Raw genomic sequence first — 21,868 nt, forward strand, 5'->3', positions numbered from 1 at the left:
AAAGTACTGAGTAAAGGGTCTGAATACTTATGTAAATGTGATTTCTGTAAAAAAATAAGAAATTTTGCAAACAATTCTAAAAACCTGTTTTTGCTTTGTCATTATGAGGTATTGTGTGTAAATTGATGCGGGGAAAAAACTATTTAATACATTTAAGAATAAGGCTGTAACGTAACAAAATGTGGAAAAAGTCAAGGGGTCTGAATACTTTCCGAATGCACTGTAAATTAAACAGTGTAATGTTTGGATTCAGTCTTGTGTCAGGTGAACTGTTTTGTCCTCAACTTGGGTCTTATAACGTGCATTTGACATTTGCTGTACTTTTTGCTGCATTTGTTGATAACGAAATCTTAAATAGTCTGGATCCATTACTAACATAAGAATATTCCTGGAAAATGTGGGTTAGGTGCAACATAAGGGTTTGAATGAGAGGACTAACTGGTGTTCAGGTTTTTTTTTAGCTCTCCTAGCTGTGCTGTTGAGGAACTAGGCCAAGCACACTTGTAGTTGTTTTGTTTGGAAGACAACCCAGCAATCACACAATTACTGTTGTTGTTTACGCAACCCAAAAACAGCCCATTATAAATTGCAATCAGGGTCAGGTGGGCTTGTTAAATGCTTGTTTTATTGCCAACATGACTAGCTAAGTTATAAAATATGATCTTACAGTGTTAGGCTTTCACAAAGCAATTCAGAGAAACAGATTGTAATTTTGGTGCGCATAGAAAGGAGTCATGAGGTGCATTCAGGCGAGATTTTCTTCACAATAGACAAACATAGGCTCCATCTGTTCAGAACAACCCAGGGTATGACACTATGTCATCTTGTAACTATACAAACAGTCATCATAAATGTTGACACTGTATATGACAGTTTTATGATATGGAAATGCACATTTGGACTTACAGGTATTTGGCTTGCTTGTATGACATCAAAGCAGTATTTATTATAATTCTCAATGTCTCATCTTTCAAAATACATTGTGGAGTCCTCTTAATTTGCAGCATTTCCCTCTCCCAGACAACAAAACAATTACAAAAGTTGCCCAATTAGCGGGAGAGATGGGGGCAACGTCTTGTCGCATGCGGTGCTCAAGCTCAGAAATGCTGTCAGTCAAAACCCACACAGCGCTGTGAAGCGCAGAGCCTGTGCTCTGACGTCATTTATAGCATGTTACTGTACAGCCACTGCGTTCCAATTTAAGCGCTTATCAGTGCCCAAAACTGAAATGTTCAACCCGTATACGTGTAAAGGGATACTTTTCTCTCTTACCTCACCCAGAAACTGACTTCTGCTTTCAGGATCTTAATCCCCACAGGAATTTGGTGAAACCTGAATAATGGGAAGTGTAAGAAAAACAGTGAAAGAGAACGGTTTAGGAAGAAAACGTCCTAAACTTACCCCCATAGTCCTCACAGCTGCCTCTGACTGCAAGCCCCACCTAGCAAGTCCACATCGTGACAAGACTGGGTCGGGGCCACCTCTGACACGCACCCTGATAGATAAGCCAGGTGACAAAAACAAGGAGTTAAAATATGATATGGAAGTACTTGCATCACTCTTTCTGGAAGTCATCTGAAATTAATCAGATTCTTTTGTTGATTCCTTTCCTGTTTTTTTTAAACCACAGGTTAGAGATTCAAAACAGTTTTGGTCGTGCATTTGTAAAGTTGGGTGTGGTGCTTTGGCACTGTTTGGTTGTTGAATCATTTGTAGCATGGTAATAATCAATTGTATTTAACTTCTGGTTCAGTGATGATTTGGTTCTAATTGCAAAATCTCATTGCAAACCGAGTATAAAACACTTTCTGTACATGTTGTTAACCAACGTTTTTCAATTGATTTCAAGCGTCTTGATAAAGATGAGCAAAAAATACTATATAAAATGTATAATATTATACTCAAACAATGTGGGAAAATATATTATTTCCATGACGAAGGACACCAAGGATCTGTATGAATGAATGTATTCGTATAAAAAAATATATATAATTTCCCAATTTATTTGCATTCATTGTAGTATTTGAATTATTTTATACAGTCATTTTTGCTCATCTTTATCAAGGGTGTCAATATTTAGGACCGCACTGTATAAAACATTTCCTTTTCGTACAAAGCAATATTAATAATGGAGAAAAAAAATATTGTATTATCATTTGTCTCTCTAGTAAAAGTCGACCATCAACTGTACTAAGAGAAAAAACTCACACCAGATGCCATTGTATCGAAAATACTAACACATCAAATATCACTAACCTCCAGTAAAATAATAAACACTTGACAAGCAGTCCTATTGTAAACAAAATGTATTTTGCCTATAATACAATAGTAGCAAGCTAACGGCTATATTCTGTCCATCTAATAGTCTGTCAGAAGACATGTCTGATCAGCAAAGTAATGTCTGAGGGTATAAACAAATGACTGAAGGGGTTGTTGGTTCAACTCCAAGGCATAGAATTTCTGTGCCCTTGAACAAATTAGGTTTGGCAAATTTGAAATTGATGTATATCTGAGTACACCCTAGATAGGGTGCCAGAGTAGAGACAATGATCAGAGATCATGAAGTCCATCTGTACTTCCAAAGATCCATTATGAGGCAACAGGATCCAATCAGTCTGTACAAACAGATTAGCCAATCGTGTGGTCCTTCCATGAGAAGTTCAGCAGACATAATATTCCAATTGCATTAGTCCTCGAGATTCAAAATGGTGAGCAGAAAAACATTTATCACAATGTTCAGAGGATCACTGGTTTTCCAAATTTAGACATGAGCATTTGGGACATGATAGGTCTATAAAACAGGATTGTCCTGAGTGCAGGCTAGTCTTTTTCGTCTGCCCTCTTATAATTCTTATTCAGGATGGCAGTGAACTTTTGACTTTAAACAGGTGACACCTAGTATAATATGCATCATCTGTACCCATCTTTGGTCTCTGGCAAGGTAGTCTAATATCTGTTTAAGGCAGTGCTAGTTTTGGGAAGCTTTGTGACTGAATTCCTTATAAGAGGAAAGCGCTATTCTCTGTTTTACTCAGTAAACACACCACAGCATTATCTTTGTTCACACGTGTACCTCTTATTATTAAGCTGAAATTCCCATTCATGTTACCAGAATTTGTTTTTACTAGAGGTGTTTACTAGAAAACTAATTGTCATTTTTAACATTAATTAAAATCAGACACTAGCTGATGTAATCAAACTGGTGTATTATTTTACTGAGCAAAACAAGTGATGTGGGCTGAGGCCCCTCAGCAGAGGGGTAGCGCCAGTTTGGCAGTGAAGAGGTAAACCAGGCTCACCCTTCTTTGGGGAAGAACACAGCAGAGAATAGATGTGTTCCACATTCACTCAACCGCTGCCGTTCTCGCGTCTTCACCTGGGGTAATTCGGAATAAAAGGAGAAACTTAAACAAAACACAAAATAAAACTTAAGTTGTAATAAAATGGGAGAGTAGCTAAATAAGAAATCAAAACGATAAAAAAATGTAAGAAAAAGATGCTGTACTATTTATATTGCCAGGTAATAGATGGACCAGGAAAGAGCACATTAGCGTGAACTGCCAGGTGTTTGGTGTAAATGCGTTGGTCACTCAACTTACACTTTTTGGTGTAAAGATGCCCAAAACAGAATAGTACAACATCAGTGAAATAACTACTTGATCTCAATAGATGTAGTTGTACTGTGTCTTTCATTAAAAAAATTATATCTCACATTCGAGGCCAAACATGGAGATAAAAATTGGTCTGATCAAAATATTCCACGACTGAATTTGAAATAGCTGATAATTCATTGTAGTATGGTTGAGTTTTATTGAAAGGTAACAATAACATTTTTATAAATACAAACACAACAAAGAACAAATTGTCTTGGCGATTAAGGTTTTGCCAGACCCATTATCTAAAAGGGGAAATTTGAGAGAAAATAGTTGAAGTTATAGTGACACATTTAGAAAAACATAAGTTTGTCTACTTCAACAAATGCTAAACATACAACTTTAACGCAACTGTTACGGTAGATGAAAAAGTCTAATTTTCCTTTTTTACCCACCTCTGCAACAGCTCTCACTTTAAAGCCTTGTACAAGCAATGTCCTATGTCTACCTATCAGAGGTAGGGGAGGAAAATGTCCAATAAGGAGGGGGTTCTGGGAAGGGGTTGGTCGCCAGTCACTGAATAGTTCTCATGATTGCATATGCTTTCTCAAATAATTGTTATTTTTTTAAATGATTGTCCACTTTTTCCTATAAATGCCAACTTAAAAAATATATAAATGATAATTTACTTTTAAAAATAATAAAATAAATGGCTTGCTTTTTAAGCCCAAGATGTCCCAAGTAGCCACAAGAAAAGCAAAAAAGGATTAGAACAAATTAAGCAAATTATTTGATATGTACTCTTTTGCTCCATATTGGTTACTGTAGTGAAACCAATCTATATTTCAAAAAGGGTAATGTTTAGCCAATTTAAACATGCATTTTTTGTTACTATTTCCTTAGAATGTGAAGGTTGATATATACACACAGTAGAGCTGGGACGATAAACTGAAAATTATCGACACCGTCCACTTATCGTGGACATTTTGCTGCTATAGTTGATTATGATATATGGGTTACTGTTAATGGGAAAATTGATAGGTATATCATTCAAAGTAGTAGTAGCAGTTTTAAGGGTAATATCGAAACATGTGGTGCACATTAAAGGCCCGGTGCAGTCTAAAAATGCGATTTGGCTGTGTTTCACATACATTTCCATACTATGAAGTTGGAATAATACAGGGAAAATTATGATAATGCCATTTTAGTGTAAGAGCTGTTTGAAAAGTAAAATGTTTTGGCCTGCCTGTAAATTGGTTAATAGACCAATAAAAAGTTTTAAATCTCTCTGCCAATAACAGCCACTCCCATACAGTCCTAGCAAAATTCTTGCTTGACAATTGCTTTGTTAAGAAGCTATTTTTGTTTCTTTTTGACCATTTTAATTGAAAACAATCACAGTATAGTACTTAATTGTTACCCAGAAATTATTTGATATTGAGATAAAAACGTCTGCATTGGACCTTTAAAGTTAAACATATCGTTCAATTTAGTTATCTTGATAATTCGGTCAATTTATCGTGATATGGATTTTTGTCCATATCGCCCAGCTCTAACATACAGGCAATCAAAAGTTCATTTTTTTATCTACTTCCATTGTTGCCAATAAGAATCTTGGTAAAACTCCTGGTTGTCATTATTGTAACCATAGTTACCAGAATAGTTGCCACCTTGTTGCAGGGGTTGCTGGGCAATGGGTTGGGAGCCCCAGTTCTGGTTGTTGGTCTGCCGGCGCTTGGAGTCTGGTTGGTTGTAACCGTCAGCCTTCCTCTTCCCCCCCACATTGCCCCCGCGGTTCCCCCTGGCCCCTCTGATGCCGCGGCCCCTCTGCAGCTGGGGCGGGCCTCCCCGGCCCCCACGGCTCCCCCTCGGTACGCCCATAGGAGCCCCCCTTTGGACGTAGCCACCTCTGCCACGAGGGGGTGGTGGTCCTCGGCCTCTGGCAGGGAGGGGGGCACCTCGATTCACCCTGCCCCTTCCTCTCGGCACGTAGACGTCATCGTAACCACCGTAGTAAGGGTCGTCGTAGCCACCTCTGTAGTCATGGTAGTCGTAACCACCGCTGTAGTAATCATCGTAGTAATCCTCATAACCGTAGTAGTCCGGTGGGTATGAATATCCACCTCTCCCGCCTCTCCCCCTGCCACGCATTTGAGGTGGCATGCGTGGAGCAGGATAGTAGTAGTAGTAATCATCATACCTGTGACAACAAAGCAAGAGAGGCAACATGAGTTTTTTTTGTGCAGACAGGAATATAGAGTTGCACCCCCTTTTTCCCACAGAACAGCCTCAATTTGTCAGGGCATGGACTCTGCAAGGTGTTGAAAGCATTTCAGAGATGCTGGCCCATGTTGACTCCAATGCTTCCCACAGTTGTGTCAAGTTGGTTTGGGTGGTCGACCATTCTTGATACACACGGGAAACTGTTGCGCGTGAAAACCCTAGCAGCGTTGCAGTTCTTGACATACTCAAACCGGTGCGCATCGCACCTACTATCATACCCCGTTCAAAGGCTCTTAAATATTTTGCCTTGCCCATTCACCCTCTGAAATGGCCCACATACACAATCCATGTTTCAATTGTCTCAAGGCTTAAAAATCCTTCTTTAACTTGTCTCCTCCCATTCATCTATACTGTTGATTTAACAGATGACATCAATTAGGGATCATAGCTTTCACATGGAGTTACCTGGTCAGTCTATGTAATGGAAAGAGGTGGTGTTCCTAATGTTTTGTACACTCAAGTGTGAATACTTCAGAAAATTTTCATACCCCTTGACTTAGTCCACATTGTTGTTACAGCATGAATTTAAAATAGATTAATTTGAGATTTGTCGTCACTGATCTGCACACAATACCCCATAATGTCAAAGTGGAATTATTAAAAATGAATAAATAATTAAATGTCTTGAGTAAGTATTCAATCCCTTTTTTATTGTAAGCCTAAATAAGTTAAGGAGTAAAATGTTGCTTCACAAGTCACATAATAATTTGCATGGAATGGACACTGTGTGCTATAATAGTGTTTAACATGATTTTTGAATAACTACCTCATCTCTGTACCCCACACATACAATTATCTGTAAGGTCCCTCAGTCAATCAGTGAATTTCAGACAACGATTCAACCACAAAGCCCAGGGAGGTTTTCCAATGCCTCGCAAAGAAGGGATCCTTTTGGTAGATGGGTAAAAATTCAAAAGCAGACATTGAATATCCCTTTGAGCATGGTGAAGTTATTCATTACAATTTGGATGGTGTATCAATACACCAAGTCACCACAAAGATACAGGCGTCCTCCCTAACTCAGTTGCTTAAGAGTAAAGAAACCGCTCAGGGATTTCACCATGAGGCCAGTGGTGACTTTGCAACAGTTGCAGAGTTAAATGGCTGTGATAGGAGAAAACTGAGGATGGACCAACAACATGGTAGTTACTCCACAATACTAACCTAATTGACAGAACGGAAAGAAGGAAGCTTGTACAGAATACAAATATTCCAAAACATGCATCCTGTTAGTAACAAGGCACTAAAGTAATACTGAAATAAAAGGGTCAATTCACTTTTTGTCCTCAACGCAAAGCATTATGATTGGGTCAAACTTCATACCACACATTACTGTGTACCAATCTCCATACTTTCAAGCATAGTGGTGGATGCATTATGTCATGGGTGTGCTTGTAATCGTTAAGGACGGGTGAGTTTTTCCAGGATAAAAAATAAATTGAATGAAGCTAAGCACAGGCAAAATCCTAGAGGAAAACTTGGTTCAGTCTGCTTTCCACCAGACACTGGGAGATTAATTCACCTTTCAGCAGGACAATAATCTAAAACACAAGGCCAAATCTACACTGACAGTGAATGTTCCATAGGGGCTGAGGAACAGTTTCATAAATGGTTTGAAGTCAGATACAAATCTGTTTCCTGGCCATATGACTTGTGTTTGAATGGTCAAATCTGATTTATTTGCCCCCAAGTGGCTTTTAGACTGTTATTGGGCATATATTTTTGCTTGCTAGCTACTCTGTTGACAGTTTGATATGAACATGAGGTAGCTAACTAGCTTGTTAATTGTTTACAAACAAATTAGTGCATGCGCTAGAGAGCTAAATAGCTACCTAGCTATCTAGTTGAATGCTGTGGCTAGCCAAAAAGGACTTGCTTGGATCAAGTTGGATCATGTTATTCTTTGAGGCTTTAAGTGTTCTTAACCTATGATTTTGAACATTCAAAGCAACTGGGAAATATTAATGGTAGGCATTGTTGTCAATTTTGCTTGCTACATAACTTCTGAGTGATAGGAAGCACAAGCACCACCACCAGAAAGCCTACACCCGTCATTACTATGAAATCTAGCATAGCCTCGTCAGCAAATGACTGATGTCTGAACACACACAAATCCGATTTGGTCATTTGCTGTTCGGGACAGTCAGTAATCCAAAATGGATTTGAAAAACAAAACTGATTTGAGCATTAAGGCCTGCAGTGTGAACAGGGCTTTAGGGACTTACCCAGAAAGACTCACAGCTATAATCTCTGCCAAAGGTGCTTTTACAAAGTATTGACTCAGGGGTATTTCTGTATTTCATTTTCAATAAAAACATGTTTTCCCTCTGCCGTTATGGGGTATTGTGTGTAGATGGGTGAGAAAATTGAATTCAGGCTGAAACACAACAAAATGTGGAATAAGTGTGAATACTTTCTGAAGGCACTGCAAAACACAAAAACAGGTCATAAGACGGTCACACCAGCCACTCCAAGCAGACTGGGTGTCGCTAGGTGTGGTCGAACACTACTCACCCTGTGGTCCTGGATGGCTGTCTCTGGGCCTGCCGCTCTTTCCTCTTCTTGTCCGGAGGCTTTGCCAGAACAATCTCTATCTCCTCGCCTTCCAATTCTTTGCCGTTCATTTCTTGCATTGCCTAAACGGGGGTGTGTTTCCCCAAATTAATTTCCCAGAGATTCTCCATAAGCACAAGGCAAACACACAGCATGCATACTCAAAGGAGGCGTAGAAGACGCCTGTACTCACCTTCACGGCAGCATCTCTGTCCTCAAAGTGCACAAAGGCATAATCTTTCAGCTTCTTGACCCGTTCCAACTTCCCAAACTGGGAGAAGGTTTTCTCCAGGAGTTCCTCTGTGACTGGTGTGGCCAGGTTCCTCACAAACAGCACTTTTACCTGGTGCAAGACCAAAAGCGAGCCTTTAGATGTGGTTCTCTGACCAAGGATGACCATTTTATTTCTAAATGAAAGATATCTGCATATTTTCTCTACACCCAAGTATCTGTGATTTATCATTGCTTTGCTGTGTTCAGACACTAGACCCCAGAGGTGCAGGTCTTTAAGATCTCACCTTTGCCATAATCTCTGGATCCGGTTCGTCTACTGGGTCTGCCCACTCAACAGTAACAGGGTTCCCCCACACCTTCACCTTGCCGCTCATGAGGCGCCGACGGGCCTGGGCTGCAGACTTGTGGTCCTCGTATTCCAAGAAACAGAAGCCACGATTTTTCTTTTTGTCATCTGGCTGGTGGTAGAGTATCACCTCCATGAGGCTCTCTGGTGGAAGCAAACAGAAGTGCATGGTCAAAAAAATCCTAGACAAGCTTCCATTACACTGATCGTATAATATGATTGACTAGGATATGTCGTCACTGGGTGGTTGTCAAGTGTGTCTCCGGTAAGTTTCATGATTAATGAAATCCTTTAGGGTGAATATCAGAACACACAGGGCTGTACCAAACGGTACAGTACGGCGGCAGGTAGCCTAGCAGTTAATTAAAAGCATTGAGACAGTAACCAAAAGGTTGCTGTCTCAATGAATCCCCAAGCTAAATAAAGCATATGCCGATGTGCACTTGAGCAAGGCACTTAGCCCTAATTGATCAAGGGTACGCATCCACCTAATTATAATTGTGCATTATTACAATGTAAAAGAAAAAGAAAAGAATGGCAGGTCTTTATGTCTAGGTGGAGTATGCAGGTATTAAAGCATGAATACCGAATCACTGATCTTCTCAGATAGCTTAATAACTTGTTGAAAATCTCCATCTACAGTAAAGTATTCCTACCACTTGACTTACTCCACATTTTGTTGTGTTACAGCCTGAATTCAAAATGGATTATATATATATTTTTTACTCATACATCTACACACAATACCCCATAACGAAAATGTATTTAAAATTAAATACAGAAATATCTAATTTACATAAGTATTCACCCCATAGTCAATACTTTATAGAAGCACCTTTGGCAGCGATTACAGCTGTGAGTTTTGCAAGTCTCTAAGAGCTTTGCACACCTGGATTGTGCAATATTTGCACATTATTATTTTCAAAATTCTTTAAGCTCTGTCAAGTTGGTTGTAACTCGGCCACTCAGGAACCTTCACTGTCTTGGTAAGCAAGTCCAGTATAGATTTTATGTTTTAGGTTATTGTCTTGCTGAAAGATGAATTAATCTCCCAGTGTCTGGTGAAAAGTAGATTGAACCAGGTTTTCTTCTAGGATTTTGCCTGTGCTTAGTTCCATTCTGTTTTGTTTTTATCCTGAAACAGATTACAAGTATACCCATTACATGATGCAGCCACCACTATGCTTGAAAATGTGGAGAGTGGTACTCAGTAATGTGTTGCATTTGCTGCAAACACACCACTTTTTTCAGTATTACTTTAGTGCCTTGTTGCAAACAGGATGCATGTTTTGGAATATTTGTATTCTGTACAGGCTTCCTTTTCACTCTGCCAATTAGGTTAGGATTGTGGAGTAACTACAATGTTGTTGAACCATCAGTTGTCTATCACAGCCATTAAACTCTGCAACTGTTTTAAAGTCACCATTGGCCTCATGGTGAAATCTCTGAGCGGTTTCCTTACTCTCCAGCATCTGAGTTAGGGAGGACGCCTGTATCTTTGTAGTGACTGGGTGTATTGATACACCATCCAAAGTGTAATGAATAACTTTACCATGCTCAAAGGGATATTCAATGTCTGCTTTTTTATTTTTAGCCATCTACCAAAAGGATCCCTTCTTGGCGAGGCATTGGAAAACCTCCCTGGTCTTTGTGGTTGAATCTTTGCATGAAATTCACTGATTGACTGAGGGACTTTACAGATAATTGTGTGTGGGGTACAGTGATGAGGAAGTCATTCAAAAATCATGTTAAACACTATTATTGCACATTGAGTGAGTCCATGCAACTTATGTGACTTGTTAAGTACAGATTTTTCTCCTGAACTTATGTAGGATTGCTGTAAAACTGGGGTTCAATACTTATTGACTCAAGCCATTTCAGCTTTTCATTTTTAATTAATGTGGAAAAATGTTGACATTATGGGGTAATGTGTGTAGGCCAGTGACTAAAATCTCAAATTAATCAATTTTAAATTCAGCTGTAAGACTACAAAATGTGGAAAAAGTAAAGGGGTGTGATTACTTGCTGAAGGCAATTTCCTTTGACTTGTCAGCTGATATTCCAAATATAAATCATTATTTAGATTTAAGGGGAACAAAAAAAATAGAAAAATGGTACTAATCTTTCTCTAACCTGTGACTTTGCTGAAATCTTCCAATATGCTTTCTCTTGTCTTGTTCTTTGGAATTGACCCAACAAACAGACGATTGTTTGCGACAGAGATGCAGACACCCAGGTATTTACCTGACCGGATTTCATAATTATCACACTAAAACAAAAAGATAAACAAAAAGTGTTCTCAAAATGTAGCCCCACACAGGTAAGTCATGCACATTTACACTTCCCAGATAACTCTGGTATGATGAGACAAAGTGATCCACCTATCTACAAGGTGCAAGGATAGCAAAGCAAATACTGTTAATTACCAAGTCATGCTCTTTATGTCTGGTGATTAAAAGGGGAAATCTTACAAGCTTGACGGCCTCTAGGGCAGCATCTTTATTGCAGAAGGTGATGAAGGCATATCCTCTGTTCTGACCCGAGAGAAGGGGGTCCATCATCAGACGCAGGTCCCAAATAGGCCCGGCTTTCTCAAACAGAGGGACCAGCTCATCCTCATACAGGTCCCTGGGGATCTTGCCAACAAATACCTGCATTGATAAGATAAAAATGTCAAATTATAGACATACTGTGTAACTTTGATTGTATTTGACTTGGATAAGATGGTGCTCCCTAGAAATCTAAGAGGTTTGTTTGTGAAAAGGCATATTAGATGTTTAACAGTCTTTCACCAGCATTCATTTCCATTAGGTGACAAAGATTTTATTTTTTACAACTGCCAATAATTGAGAGGACATCGTCCTAACAGCCAATACATGAGATAGCTATGTCTTTCACAACCAGTAAAGTTTGTGCTTCTTGCCTCTGTTCCGATTCCAGGCTGGGCCCTTGAGTGCACCTCGTCAGGTGGAGGCCCCCCATACTTCCTCTGTCCTGTGGTGACATCCAAAGTGTAACCTGTTCTTTCCAGAAGAGCCTAGACGGCATCAACAACACATACATTCATTCAGAGACCTACATGACATATTTCCATCCCTGTTAAAACAAAGGTACTGCACTTAACGGAAAAAATGTGAAACAATTTGTTCACCTTTATCTTAGTCTCATCAGGTCCCTTTGTGGATTCTTGAACTTTACTTCCTTGCTTTTCTCGCTGTCTGTATGTCTTCATCACGCCACAGAGAAACGCACTTTTGTTCTGAGAAAGAGCAGCAATAGATTTTAAGTGTAAATAACAATTTTATTTTTTTAGCTTCTTTGTGTAACTACTTTTGAGGGACAGTGTGGACAAGACCGCTCACCTGCACATGTGACAGGTCACTCTCCTTGAACTGCAGTAACACTGACAAGGCTCCCTCCTCATTGAACTCCCTGAGGGCGTCAATGGCTCTCTCGTCCAGGTCAGTGTAAGCCACCAGTCCTAGAATGCACAGACAACACACACACACACACACACACACACACACACACACACACACACACACACTGGGTGGCAGGTAGCCTAGCGCTAGGCCAGTAACCGATAGGTCGATGGTTCGAATCACCGAGACGATGAAAAAACTGCCGAGGTGCCCTTGAGCAAGGCACCCTAATTGCTCCAGAGTCTCCATTAATAATGGCTGATACCGTTGGAGAGTGGGGTCACAGCCAGGTGTCTCAGGGTGTGGGATATGCAAAAAACAAAAGCCTAATTCACACATATAACACACACTTGTACATGTGTGAAATAGCTACAAATGTAAAAACCCACATAATATTTTATTATTATACACACAGACAGAGAGAAATTCTACTTATAGGGTCACATTTGATAAGAGTCATATATTCCTTGTGAGAGCCACCGAAACATGATGTCGCTCAGCATGTCACCATTGCACAGCTATGCACATACTGCCCCCTTTACTCAAAGTGACTTAAATCATATGACCACTGACCAAGGTGGAATCCTTCGGTTGATACAGTGCTCTTGAGCTTGCAGAAATATAATGAAATGCCATCAAGTAGTACTGTGAACAACCCCCCTTGCACTTACCAGTCTGAAATATCTTATCCAGGCTCTCCACCACTTTCTGTGGAAGGCCTGCGTCTATGAGGGTCTGGTAGAGCTCTGTGTGTGTTACAGTTATGTCCATGGGCTCCTCGTCCTCTTTAACCAGAGCTGAACTGCCATTCACCTTAGCTGCCATTCTCCTAAGGGACAAATGATGGGAATCAAGAGATATCACTGCATCATGGCTGTGACTAGAAACCACATGAAGGAGTATACATGCCGCACATTAATTCACAAACAATATGCAAGACATAATACTATACTAGCTACTCTACAAACAGTCTAATAGTATTGTCTGCCCAATTATGGATATGAACATGTTAGATAAAGGGTCAAATGCAACTGTTCTGCATTAAAGTAGGCCTTACTAACAATTATTTGCCATTGCCACTTGACCTAGCTAATGTTACCGTCGTACAATAGCCCAATAAACCTCCAGCAGAGAAAGAATGATCAGACCTAAATCAACAGAAATTCAATGGATGCATATTTAAAATGGGAAAAATAGGAAGTTGAACTTGGTATATTAGCTATCTACACTGCAAACAAAGCAGGAGTTAAGTGCCAGTTGCTAGGTTTCCATACAATTGATGACAGATTTATGTGAATATTCTAAAATCTGCATTTAAAAAATATGCACATTTTTCCACCAGTGGTATGTTTCCACCAAATGGACTTGTTGTGGATAAAAATCAGCACGTGATGAAGTAGTGCACACAAAATATACTTTTTAGCTTAAGTTTTCATGCATCAAATACAAATCTAAAATGAAGTGTGTTTCCACTGCATTGTTAACTCTACAGATAGTCGTCTCAAAAACTGTTGCGTTAAATAGCAAATGTGCCTAATCTGGTCTTGGCACCTGCGCTCTAGCCAACAGCTTGCAGTTACAGTGCGAGTAGGCTGTGCGGGTTGTCTAGTCTACTTAATGAGATTGTTATGGATAAGATGGAGAATATTTATTTACAAGCATAGATCATCATGTTACCAGAATAAGACCCTCAATATTTATTGGAAAGCAGCATCAACCTCATTACCGTGCACTTTCACCACCGTGTGAAGCTCATAATTGATTTCATCTGAAGCCTAATATACTACATGGTTTCCAGAGTCGTAGTGGAATGACGACACCACACATCGCATGACTCCAAATTCACTTTCATATGATGGTTATTATATCAATATTTGCACATGAAGGCGTTTCCACGCGATTTTAGCATAATTATTTTTACTGACAAAAAAAGATCCCACCACGTTGAACGAACAAATTATCTGTCGGAGTTAATACAATTACACCGGAACTTCCTGTTTCTGTCACAGCTATTATAGATTTTTTTTAATAAAAAGGTGGTGTGTGTCCAGTATGCAGAAAGTTAGAGGTAGTTTTGTGAGCCAATGCTAACTAGCGTTAGCGCAATGACTAAATGTTTTGGGAGTATCAAGTTAGCAACTTCCTTCAAACTGCACGCAGACATAAAAATGGTATCCACAAATTAATCTGACTCTGGGAAAGTAGATGGGGGTTTTGGCAATAATGCCCTAAGTACCCCTTTAACATTACCCACCTAGCTAATGTTAGCCACAACAAATAAAAAATGTATAACATGACCACCTGCTCGTCGAACATCTCATGGGTATTAATATGGAGTTTGTCCCCCCTTTGCTGCTAAAACAGCCTCCAATCTTCTGGGAAGGCTTTCCACTAGATGTTGGAACCGTTTCTGCGGGTTCTTGTTTCCATTCAACAACAACAGCATTAGTGAGATGGAGCACTGATGTTGGGCGTTTAAGCCTAACTCGCAGTCAGCGTTGCAATTCACCCCAAATGTGTTCGATGGGGTTGAGGTCAGGGCTCTGTGCAGGCCAGTCAAGTTCTTCCACACCGACCTCGACAAACCATTTCAGTGTGGACTTCGCTTTGTGCACTGTCATGCTGAAACAGCAAAGGAACTTAAGCTGTTGCCACAAAGTTGGAAGCACAAAACCGTCTAGAATGTCCTTTCACTGGAAATACAGGGCCTAGCCTAAACCATGAAGTTTCCACTTCACAATAGCACCACTTCCAGTTAACCAGGGCAGAAATTTGACGAACTGACTTGTTGGAATGGAGGCATCCTATGACCGTACCACTTTGAAAGTCACTGAGTTCTTCTGCCAGTGTTTGTCTACGGAGATTGCATGGCTGTGTGCTCGATTTTATACTTCTGTCAGATACGGGTGTGGCTGAAATAGCCGAATCCAGTCATTTGAAGGGGTGTCCACATACACTATATACAAAAGCATCATACGAATCGTAATTCGTGACATGCGAAACGGATTATGGGATCTCCACAAATTAACATATCACACGAAATGTAGCAATTATGGGCATCCCGTATTCACTTTGTTTAGTCTACCCGAGTCCAGGTTGGGCTACTTTTTCACGAGCTAAGCTGAAACGCATTTTAATGTATGAAATGCTATTACAATAACGTTTAAGTTAGGGAAGTTGCTAGCTCCTAGTCGTTCGCAATATATTTTGCATGTGAGCGACACTATTACTCGCTGGACTGCACGACGCATGTCTGTCTGTATGTTATATATGGGAGTGGGACGCGGGTTTGTCTCGAGTCATGTTTTGGTTCGTACTGTATACAAATGCGACCGACCCACCCCGTAACTGAGAATTAAATTGACAATTCGCTTAAAATACTGGTCCTTTGCTATTAAATATAAACTTTAAGAAAAGAAGGTATGACTAATATGCCACTTGATTGCGTTTTACCCCATTATTGTTCAACTCCTATCCAACGGGCCTGTAGCTGTCTTGCTAGCTAGTAGTACTGCTATAGCGTTGCCAGCGAGCGTTAGTCGCTTCAGTATTGCAATGGCCAATCCTTTCCTCTCCACAATACCAGAAAAACAGGAAGCACTTACCGATCCACAAAGCCTAGTATAACTGAAAATTGAAATTGTCACAATATAACAAATGTGGTGTTCTTGTTTATTTTGGTTTGCACACTGGCGAATTGACAGCTAGGGCAATTGACGCGGCCTCCTCTTCAACCGCCAGTCGCGCGCACGTATTTGATAAGCGGGGTTTCCAACAGCACCACACATGGCCATCGTGTTGAATGGAATTGACGCCGTAGAAAGATTCACAATTGATTGTGCTAAATGTCATACCCCAAATTAGTCGGTATTCTTGAAAAATGTACAATCTGGATGTTGCTCCAAATGCTTCTGTTGTGTTCAAACTTAACACTTCATCTCTTGTTGTAGAACTACATGTCATGATGCATTGCTCATTACTTTCCTTCACAACGAACGCCATGTCAACTTCATGCACCTCAAACATGCCAAGAAATCAAGCGAGTCAAACATTTATCTATTTTATAGGCAACCATGAACAAGCTCAGACAAGGACACCGTATTGTTTAAGGACAGCAGTGTACTTTGAAATCTTGCTCTCCACGTTCTTCTCTGCCAGCTTTGACAGCTTGATCTCTGTCTTTTTCTTGGTGTACCGGATCTTGGCCTTCTCTTTCCTCTTCTCTTCCAAAGTGGCTGTGATAGCCTGGTACTTCCAGCCAACCTCATGGGCCAGACGTCCAAGGAGGGCAAACTAGGGAAGGCAAGTTCACACAAAGGACAGGAAAAATTACTAATGAAAAAGCATTACAAATCAAATTATTAGGCTAACATAATCCAATATCAGATCACAGAACAGTTGCCATTACTTGGGATTCAAATAATTATTTGGATGTTGCTTTATGCCTCAGATGGTAGTGCATGTAAGGTATTCTCATGGTCGTCAAACTCGAATACTTACTGTGGTAAACATCACTGACAATAAGCAAAGATTGGTACCTGGCTAAATACATGTCAGCCAATGTCATTCAAGAACGCCGTGGCTAAACATTAGCACAATCTGCAACTTTTGAAATACAGCTACCTACTAGTTAATGTAACTTTGATAAAGTCAGTGGCATTATTTGACAAACTAATTTTAGGCTTTACCTTGCGAGTGGGCTTCAGACGCACAATCTTCAGGGCGGCAGGTACGACCATGCGCTTCCTCTGTAACAAAATAAACGTCAGCTCCAAACAAATGCAAGTCCATTAGAGGGGAGGACAATTGCGTCTCAGTTTCAGGGGTATTTTCAAAGTCAAAACTCAAACAATGTATGTATGGAAAAGTAGCATCACTGACAGCACACAATCATAGAGTTACACTTAATTATTGAAACATCAGTCACCTTGTCATAAGGAGGGGGGACACCATCAAACACCTTCAACCTTTCCAATGCAGCCTGTCCTCTTTTGGTTTTGTGAGGGAGCATGCCTGTTGGGGTCAAAGTGGCCATCAACAAAACATTTAGGCAATTAGGTCACCCTGCACTGGATTGGCAATATTTCGTAGTGTTAGTAAAGCCAAGGGGGGGGAGAGAGGGGGGGTCACAATACTTAGGGATACATTACACTTCAGTTCAGTTATGACAATTTTGGATTGTGAATATGCTTAAATTCCCAATGTACAGTAACTTCCCCGTGACTTAATAGATCAACACAACATTGTGGCCTTGACTGAACTCAGCAGTCAGAGCCGGGATAAGTGTTCATCACAGTCAAGTAGGATCCATCCATTGCCCAAAGTAGAGTTCAGAATGTGTGTACTTCATGCCATCAACCCAATATGGACCATTTAAATAAATATCCATATAGGTTAAATCCACGCAAACCACTGGACCAGTAAGCCAGAGCTGAAAAACAGGAGGGATTTTGATCTTACCCCTTACGGTCCTCCAGAAGATTCTGCTGGGAGCTCTGAAATGGTATGGTCCACGAGAGGGGTTGGTGTTCATCCTTTTACGCAGGAAAGCCAGGTACTTCACTATTCATAAAACAGGTGCAGTACACCATCAAGCTAAGCCATAGTCTCAACCGCTTTACCACAGCCACAATTATTTCACAACTGTGGTCAACATATACTATGTTGCTTAATGTGTCAGATGGTAGTGCATGTAAAGTATTTTACTGGTCGTTAAACTCAAATATTAGGAGAAAATATTTTACTCTGAATCAAAATAGAACCACACAACCCTTTACAACGTTACAATTAAACCAAAAAAGTAAACCTGACAACTTACATTTGTTACGGTAGAAGTTCCCAGAGATGTTGATACCCTCACATCTCACAACTACCACCTTGTGTCCTGAAAAGGAGAGAAATCATGACTTACATATTGAAACATGGACAAGTACACAGGCCAATTATTTAATATATCTCAGAGGGTAATGTGAGTTATCATTGTAGTTACTCAAGCAATGTAGGTTAAAAAAGCATCACTGACAGTTGTAGCAAACTAGACATGGCTGTGTCCACATCAAGATGTAACTACACATCAAGTAACAATATCATTGGACTGGATAATGATCAAAGTCTGGAGATGGGTATTAATTGACAAAATATTGGACTTCCAAAACTCACCCAGCAGAACTTGCTTAGCCACAATGGCAGCAAGACGACCAAGTAGATGGCCTCTGCCATCAAGCAGCAGAACCTTGGAGGAAAAGCGTAATCAAGTCATTTGCGAAAAGCTAGTTGCCCACCACCTGGGGTTCAAATGATTCAACGAGCTTGTTTTTATGTCTCAGATGGTAGTGCATGTAAAGTATTCTCATGGTCGTCAAACTCGAATACGTTACTGTGGTAAACATCACTGACAAGCAAAACGAAATACGAACTTGGATAAATACATTTTAGTTATGGTTTTGTGTCCACATGGCCACGTCCGGCTGGCAAGAACGTTCAGAGCTTAACTGGGGCTAAACATTAGCTCGCGCAAATGATAGCGTTACCCAACTATTGAGTTGAACTCAGTCATGTTAATTGAGAAATCTTACATGGCAAATTGAGGTATTTCATCTAAACACTATCAAAAAGGCCTAAGAATCAGCAATTAATTTTGCAGGATCCTTGTAGCTAGACTAGCTTGCTTTAATTAGCTAGCTAACGTTAGAAGGCATGGCTAGCGATGTCAGCAACACCATTCATGTGTCAAATAAAGCAACGAATAACCTCCCCCCTAGTCTTCACTTAGCACTGAGCAATAGTTAGCTCCATTTCTGGATACAATATGTATATGGCAGTATTATAAACAAATATAGCAATGTTGGTTCTAGCGCTGTTACACACCTTATTGAACCGGTCCGCCATGATGAGCGAAAAGAAAGACAGACGGGGTTGTCCGCTGTAAAAGACAGGGGTTTCTGGGCGGCGCTATAGCGTTAAAGGAAGTTACGAGTTTTCATTCTTCTTCTGGGCTTTATACGCAGCACATAATATGCACATTGCCACCCCCTGGGCAGAGGGGGGATTACAGAAAACATTTCCCATTACATTTTGTCATACATTTTTAAAATGTCCCATTAAATTTAGCATACGGAGACAATGCTGTGGCATGCTGAGTTTTCAGCTGATGCAGAGCAGCGTAGCTGGAAAGCAAGGGTTTGCCTAGTGGAGGTTGGGTGTCGTGGATTTGTGGCGACATCCACCACCAGGTTGCTGTCGTCACATTGAATCTTTATTTAACTAGGCAAGTCAGTTAAGAACAAATTCTTATTTACAATGACGGACTATCAAAGGCCTCCTGCGGGGACGGAATAAAAAATATTTTTTATCCCGTCCCCGCAGGAGGCCTTTGATAGTCCGTCATTGTAAATAAGAATTTTATATATATATATATATATATATATATATATATATATATATATATATATATATATATATATATATATATATATGACAAAACAAGAGAACAACACTACATAAAGAGAGACGTAAGAACAACATAACAAGGTAGCAACACAACATGACAACAACATAGTAGCAGCACAAAACATAGTACAAACATTGGACACAGACAATCGCACAAATGGCAAGAATTAGAGACAACAATACATCACGCAAAGCAGCTACAACTGTCAGTAAGAGCGTCCATGATTGAGTCTCTGAATTAAGAGATTGAGATAAAACTGTCCAGTTTGAGTGTTTGTTGCAGCTTGTTCCAGTCGCTAGTTGCAGCAAACTGAAAAGACGAGTGACCAATGGATGTGTGAGCTTTGGGGACCTTTAACAGAATGTGATTGGCAGAACGGGTGTTGTATGTGGAGGATGAGGGCTGCAGTAGATATCTCAGATAGGGGGGAGTGAGGCCTAGGATGGTTTTATAAATAAGCATCAACCAGTGGGTCTTGCGACGGGTATACAGAGATGACCAGTTTACAGAGGAGTATAGAGTGCAGTGATGTGTCCTATAAGGAGCATTGGTGGCAAATCATATGGCAGAATGGTAAAGAACATCTTGCCCCTCGAGAGCACCCTTACCTGCCGATCTATAAATTATGTCTCCGTAATCTAGCATGGGTAGGATGCTCATCTGAATCAGGGTTAGTTTGGCAGCTGGGGTGAAAGAGGAGCGATTACAATAGTCTAGATTTAACTTTAGCCTACAGCTTTGATATGTGCTGAGAGAAGGACAGTGTACCTTCTAGCCATACTCTCAAGTACTTGTATGAGGTGACTACCTCATGCTCTAAACCCTCAGAAGTAGTAATAACACCTGTGGAGAGAGGGGCATTCTTCTTACCAAACCACATGACCTTTGTTTTGGAGGTGTTCAGAACAAGGTTAAGGGTAGAGAAAGCTTGTTGGACACAAAGAAAGCTTTGCTGTAGAGCATTTGACACAACATCCGGGGAGGGGCCAGCTGAGTATAAGGTCGCAATTGTAAATGAGAACTTGTTCTCAACTTGCCTACCTGGTTAAATAAAGGTGAAATAAATAAGACTATCATCTGCACATAAATGGATGAGAGAGCTTCCTACTGTCTGAGCTATGTTGTTGAGGTAAATTGAGAAGTGCGTGGGGCCTAGGATCAAGCCTTGGGATACTCCTTTGGTGACAAGCAGTGGCTGAAGACAGCAGATTTTCTGACTTTATACACTGCACTCTTTGAGAGAGGTAGTTTGCAAACCAGGCCAAAGACACCAATAGTCCTTAGCCGGCCCACAAGAATGGAATGGTCTACCGTATCAAAAGCTTTGGCCAAGTGAATAAAAATAGCAGCACAACATTGCTTAGAATCAAGGGCAATGGGGAAATCATTGAGGAACTTTAAGGTTGCAGTGACACATCCATAACCTGAGCGAAAACCAGATTGCATACCAGAGAGAATGCTATAGACATCAAGAAAGCCAGTCAGTTGATTATTGACAAGTTTTTCCAACACCTTTGATAAACAGGGCAAAATAGAAATAGGCCTATAACAGTTAGGATCAGCTTGATCTCCCCTTTAAAGAAAGGACGAACCGTGGCTGCCTTCCAAGCAATGGGAACCTCCCCAGAAAGGAGAGACAGGTTAAAAAGGTTGGAGAAAGGCTTGGCGATGATAGGGGCAGCAACCTTAAAGAAGAAATGGTCTAAACCATCTGAAGGACCTTGGAATCTGCAGCCATGCCCTTCGCCAAACCATCAAGGCAACATCAGGTGTTGCCAAAAGGAGTAGCCAATGGCTCTGGCTGAAGTGAAAAGATCCCAGCTGGTACTCAAAGTGAGAGGGAGAAGACTAGGCAGGTACAGGTTCTGGGACGCTAGAACTCACTGTTGAGCTTTCTTGGGATGTTGCAGGCTCATCAATGAAACATTAAAGATGGAAGGTGCCAACTTGAAAACTCCACTGGCGTATCTGCCCTGTCCCAACACCG

At 40.5% G+C, this 21,868-nt stretch overlaps 2 protein-coding genes and 2 non-coding genes across 10 annotated transcripts; all 4 read right to left on the minus strand.

The window, feature by feature from the left end:
• Positions 1-219: 219 nt before the first annotated feature.
• On the minus strand, positions 220-16,404 carry LOC110505287 (heterogeneous nuclear ribonucleoprotein R). 7 transcript variants are annotated; one of them, XR_005039479.1, is made up of 12 exons: positions 12,372-13,260; positions 12,161-12,268; positions 11,933-12,046; positions 11,481-11,660; positions 11,143-11,278; positions 8,948-9,153; positions 8,623-8,772; positions 8,391-8,512; positions 5,249-5,793; positions 3,300-3,376; positions 1,402-1,495; positions 222-1,332 (listed from the first exon to the last, which is right to left on the minus strand). XR_005039479.1 is itself a non-coding variant. In XM_036962356.1 (11 exons), exons 1-10 carry the CDS (start codon positions 12,768-12,770, stop codon positions 3,345-3,347), a joined length of 1,992 nt encoding a protein of 663 aa, XP_036818251.1. In that variant the 5' UTR covers positions 12,771-13,260; the 3' UTR covers positions 220-1,495; positions 3,300-3,344. The 7 variants fall into 7 exon arrangements, 6 of the variants coding, with proteins under 6 accessions (XP_036818251.1, XP_036818253.1, XP_036818252.1 ...); XM_036962356.1 differs by having other exon boundaries at positions 220-1,495; XM_036962358.1 differs by lacking the exons at positions 222-1,332; positions 1,402-1,495; positions 3,300-3,376 and adding an exon at positions 16,037-16,404 and having other exon boundaries at positions 3,787-5,793; positions 12,372-12,490; positions 13,103-13,260.
• A 73-nt stretch (positions 16,405-16,477) lies between these two features.
• LOC110505289 (60S ribosomal protein L13a) lies at positions 16,478-19,385 on the minus strand. The gene is made up of 7 exons (XM_021584433.2): positions 19,299-19,385; positions 18,591-18,663; positions 18,250-18,315; positions 17,892-17,993; positions 17,359-17,444; positions 17,120-17,179; positions 16,478-16,724 (listed from the first exon to the last, which is right to left on the minus strand). The coding sequence occupies exons 1-7, from the start codon at positions 19,317-19,319 to the stop codon at positions 16,515-16,517; spliced, it is 618 nt and encodes a 205-aa protein (XP_021440108.2). The 5' UTR covers positions 19,320-19,385; the 3' UTR covers positions 16,478-16,514.
• LOC118944381 lies at positions 16,872-16,953 on the minus strand. The gene has a single exon (XR_005039607.1). It is a non-coding gene; the product is annotated as a small nucleolar RNA Z195/SNORD33/SNORD32 family (small nucleolar RNA).
• On the minus strand, positions 18,748-18,830 carry LOC118944380. The gene has a single exon (XR_005039606.1). It is a non-coding gene; the product is annotated as a small nucleolar RNA Z195/SNORD33/SNORD32 family (small nucleolar RNA).
• Positions 19,386-21,868: the final 2,483 nt, after the last annotated feature.

The sequence above is a fragment of the Oncorhynchus mykiss genome, chromosome 25 (assembly GCF_013265735.2).
Source record: "Oncorhynchus mykiss isolate Arlee chromosome 25, USDA_OmykA_1.1, whole genome shotgun sequence".
In the NCBI taxonomy this organism is placed as follows: domain Eukaryota; kingdom Metazoa; phylum Chordata; class Actinopteri; order Salmoniformes; family Salmonidae; genus Oncorhynchus; species Oncorhynchus mykiss.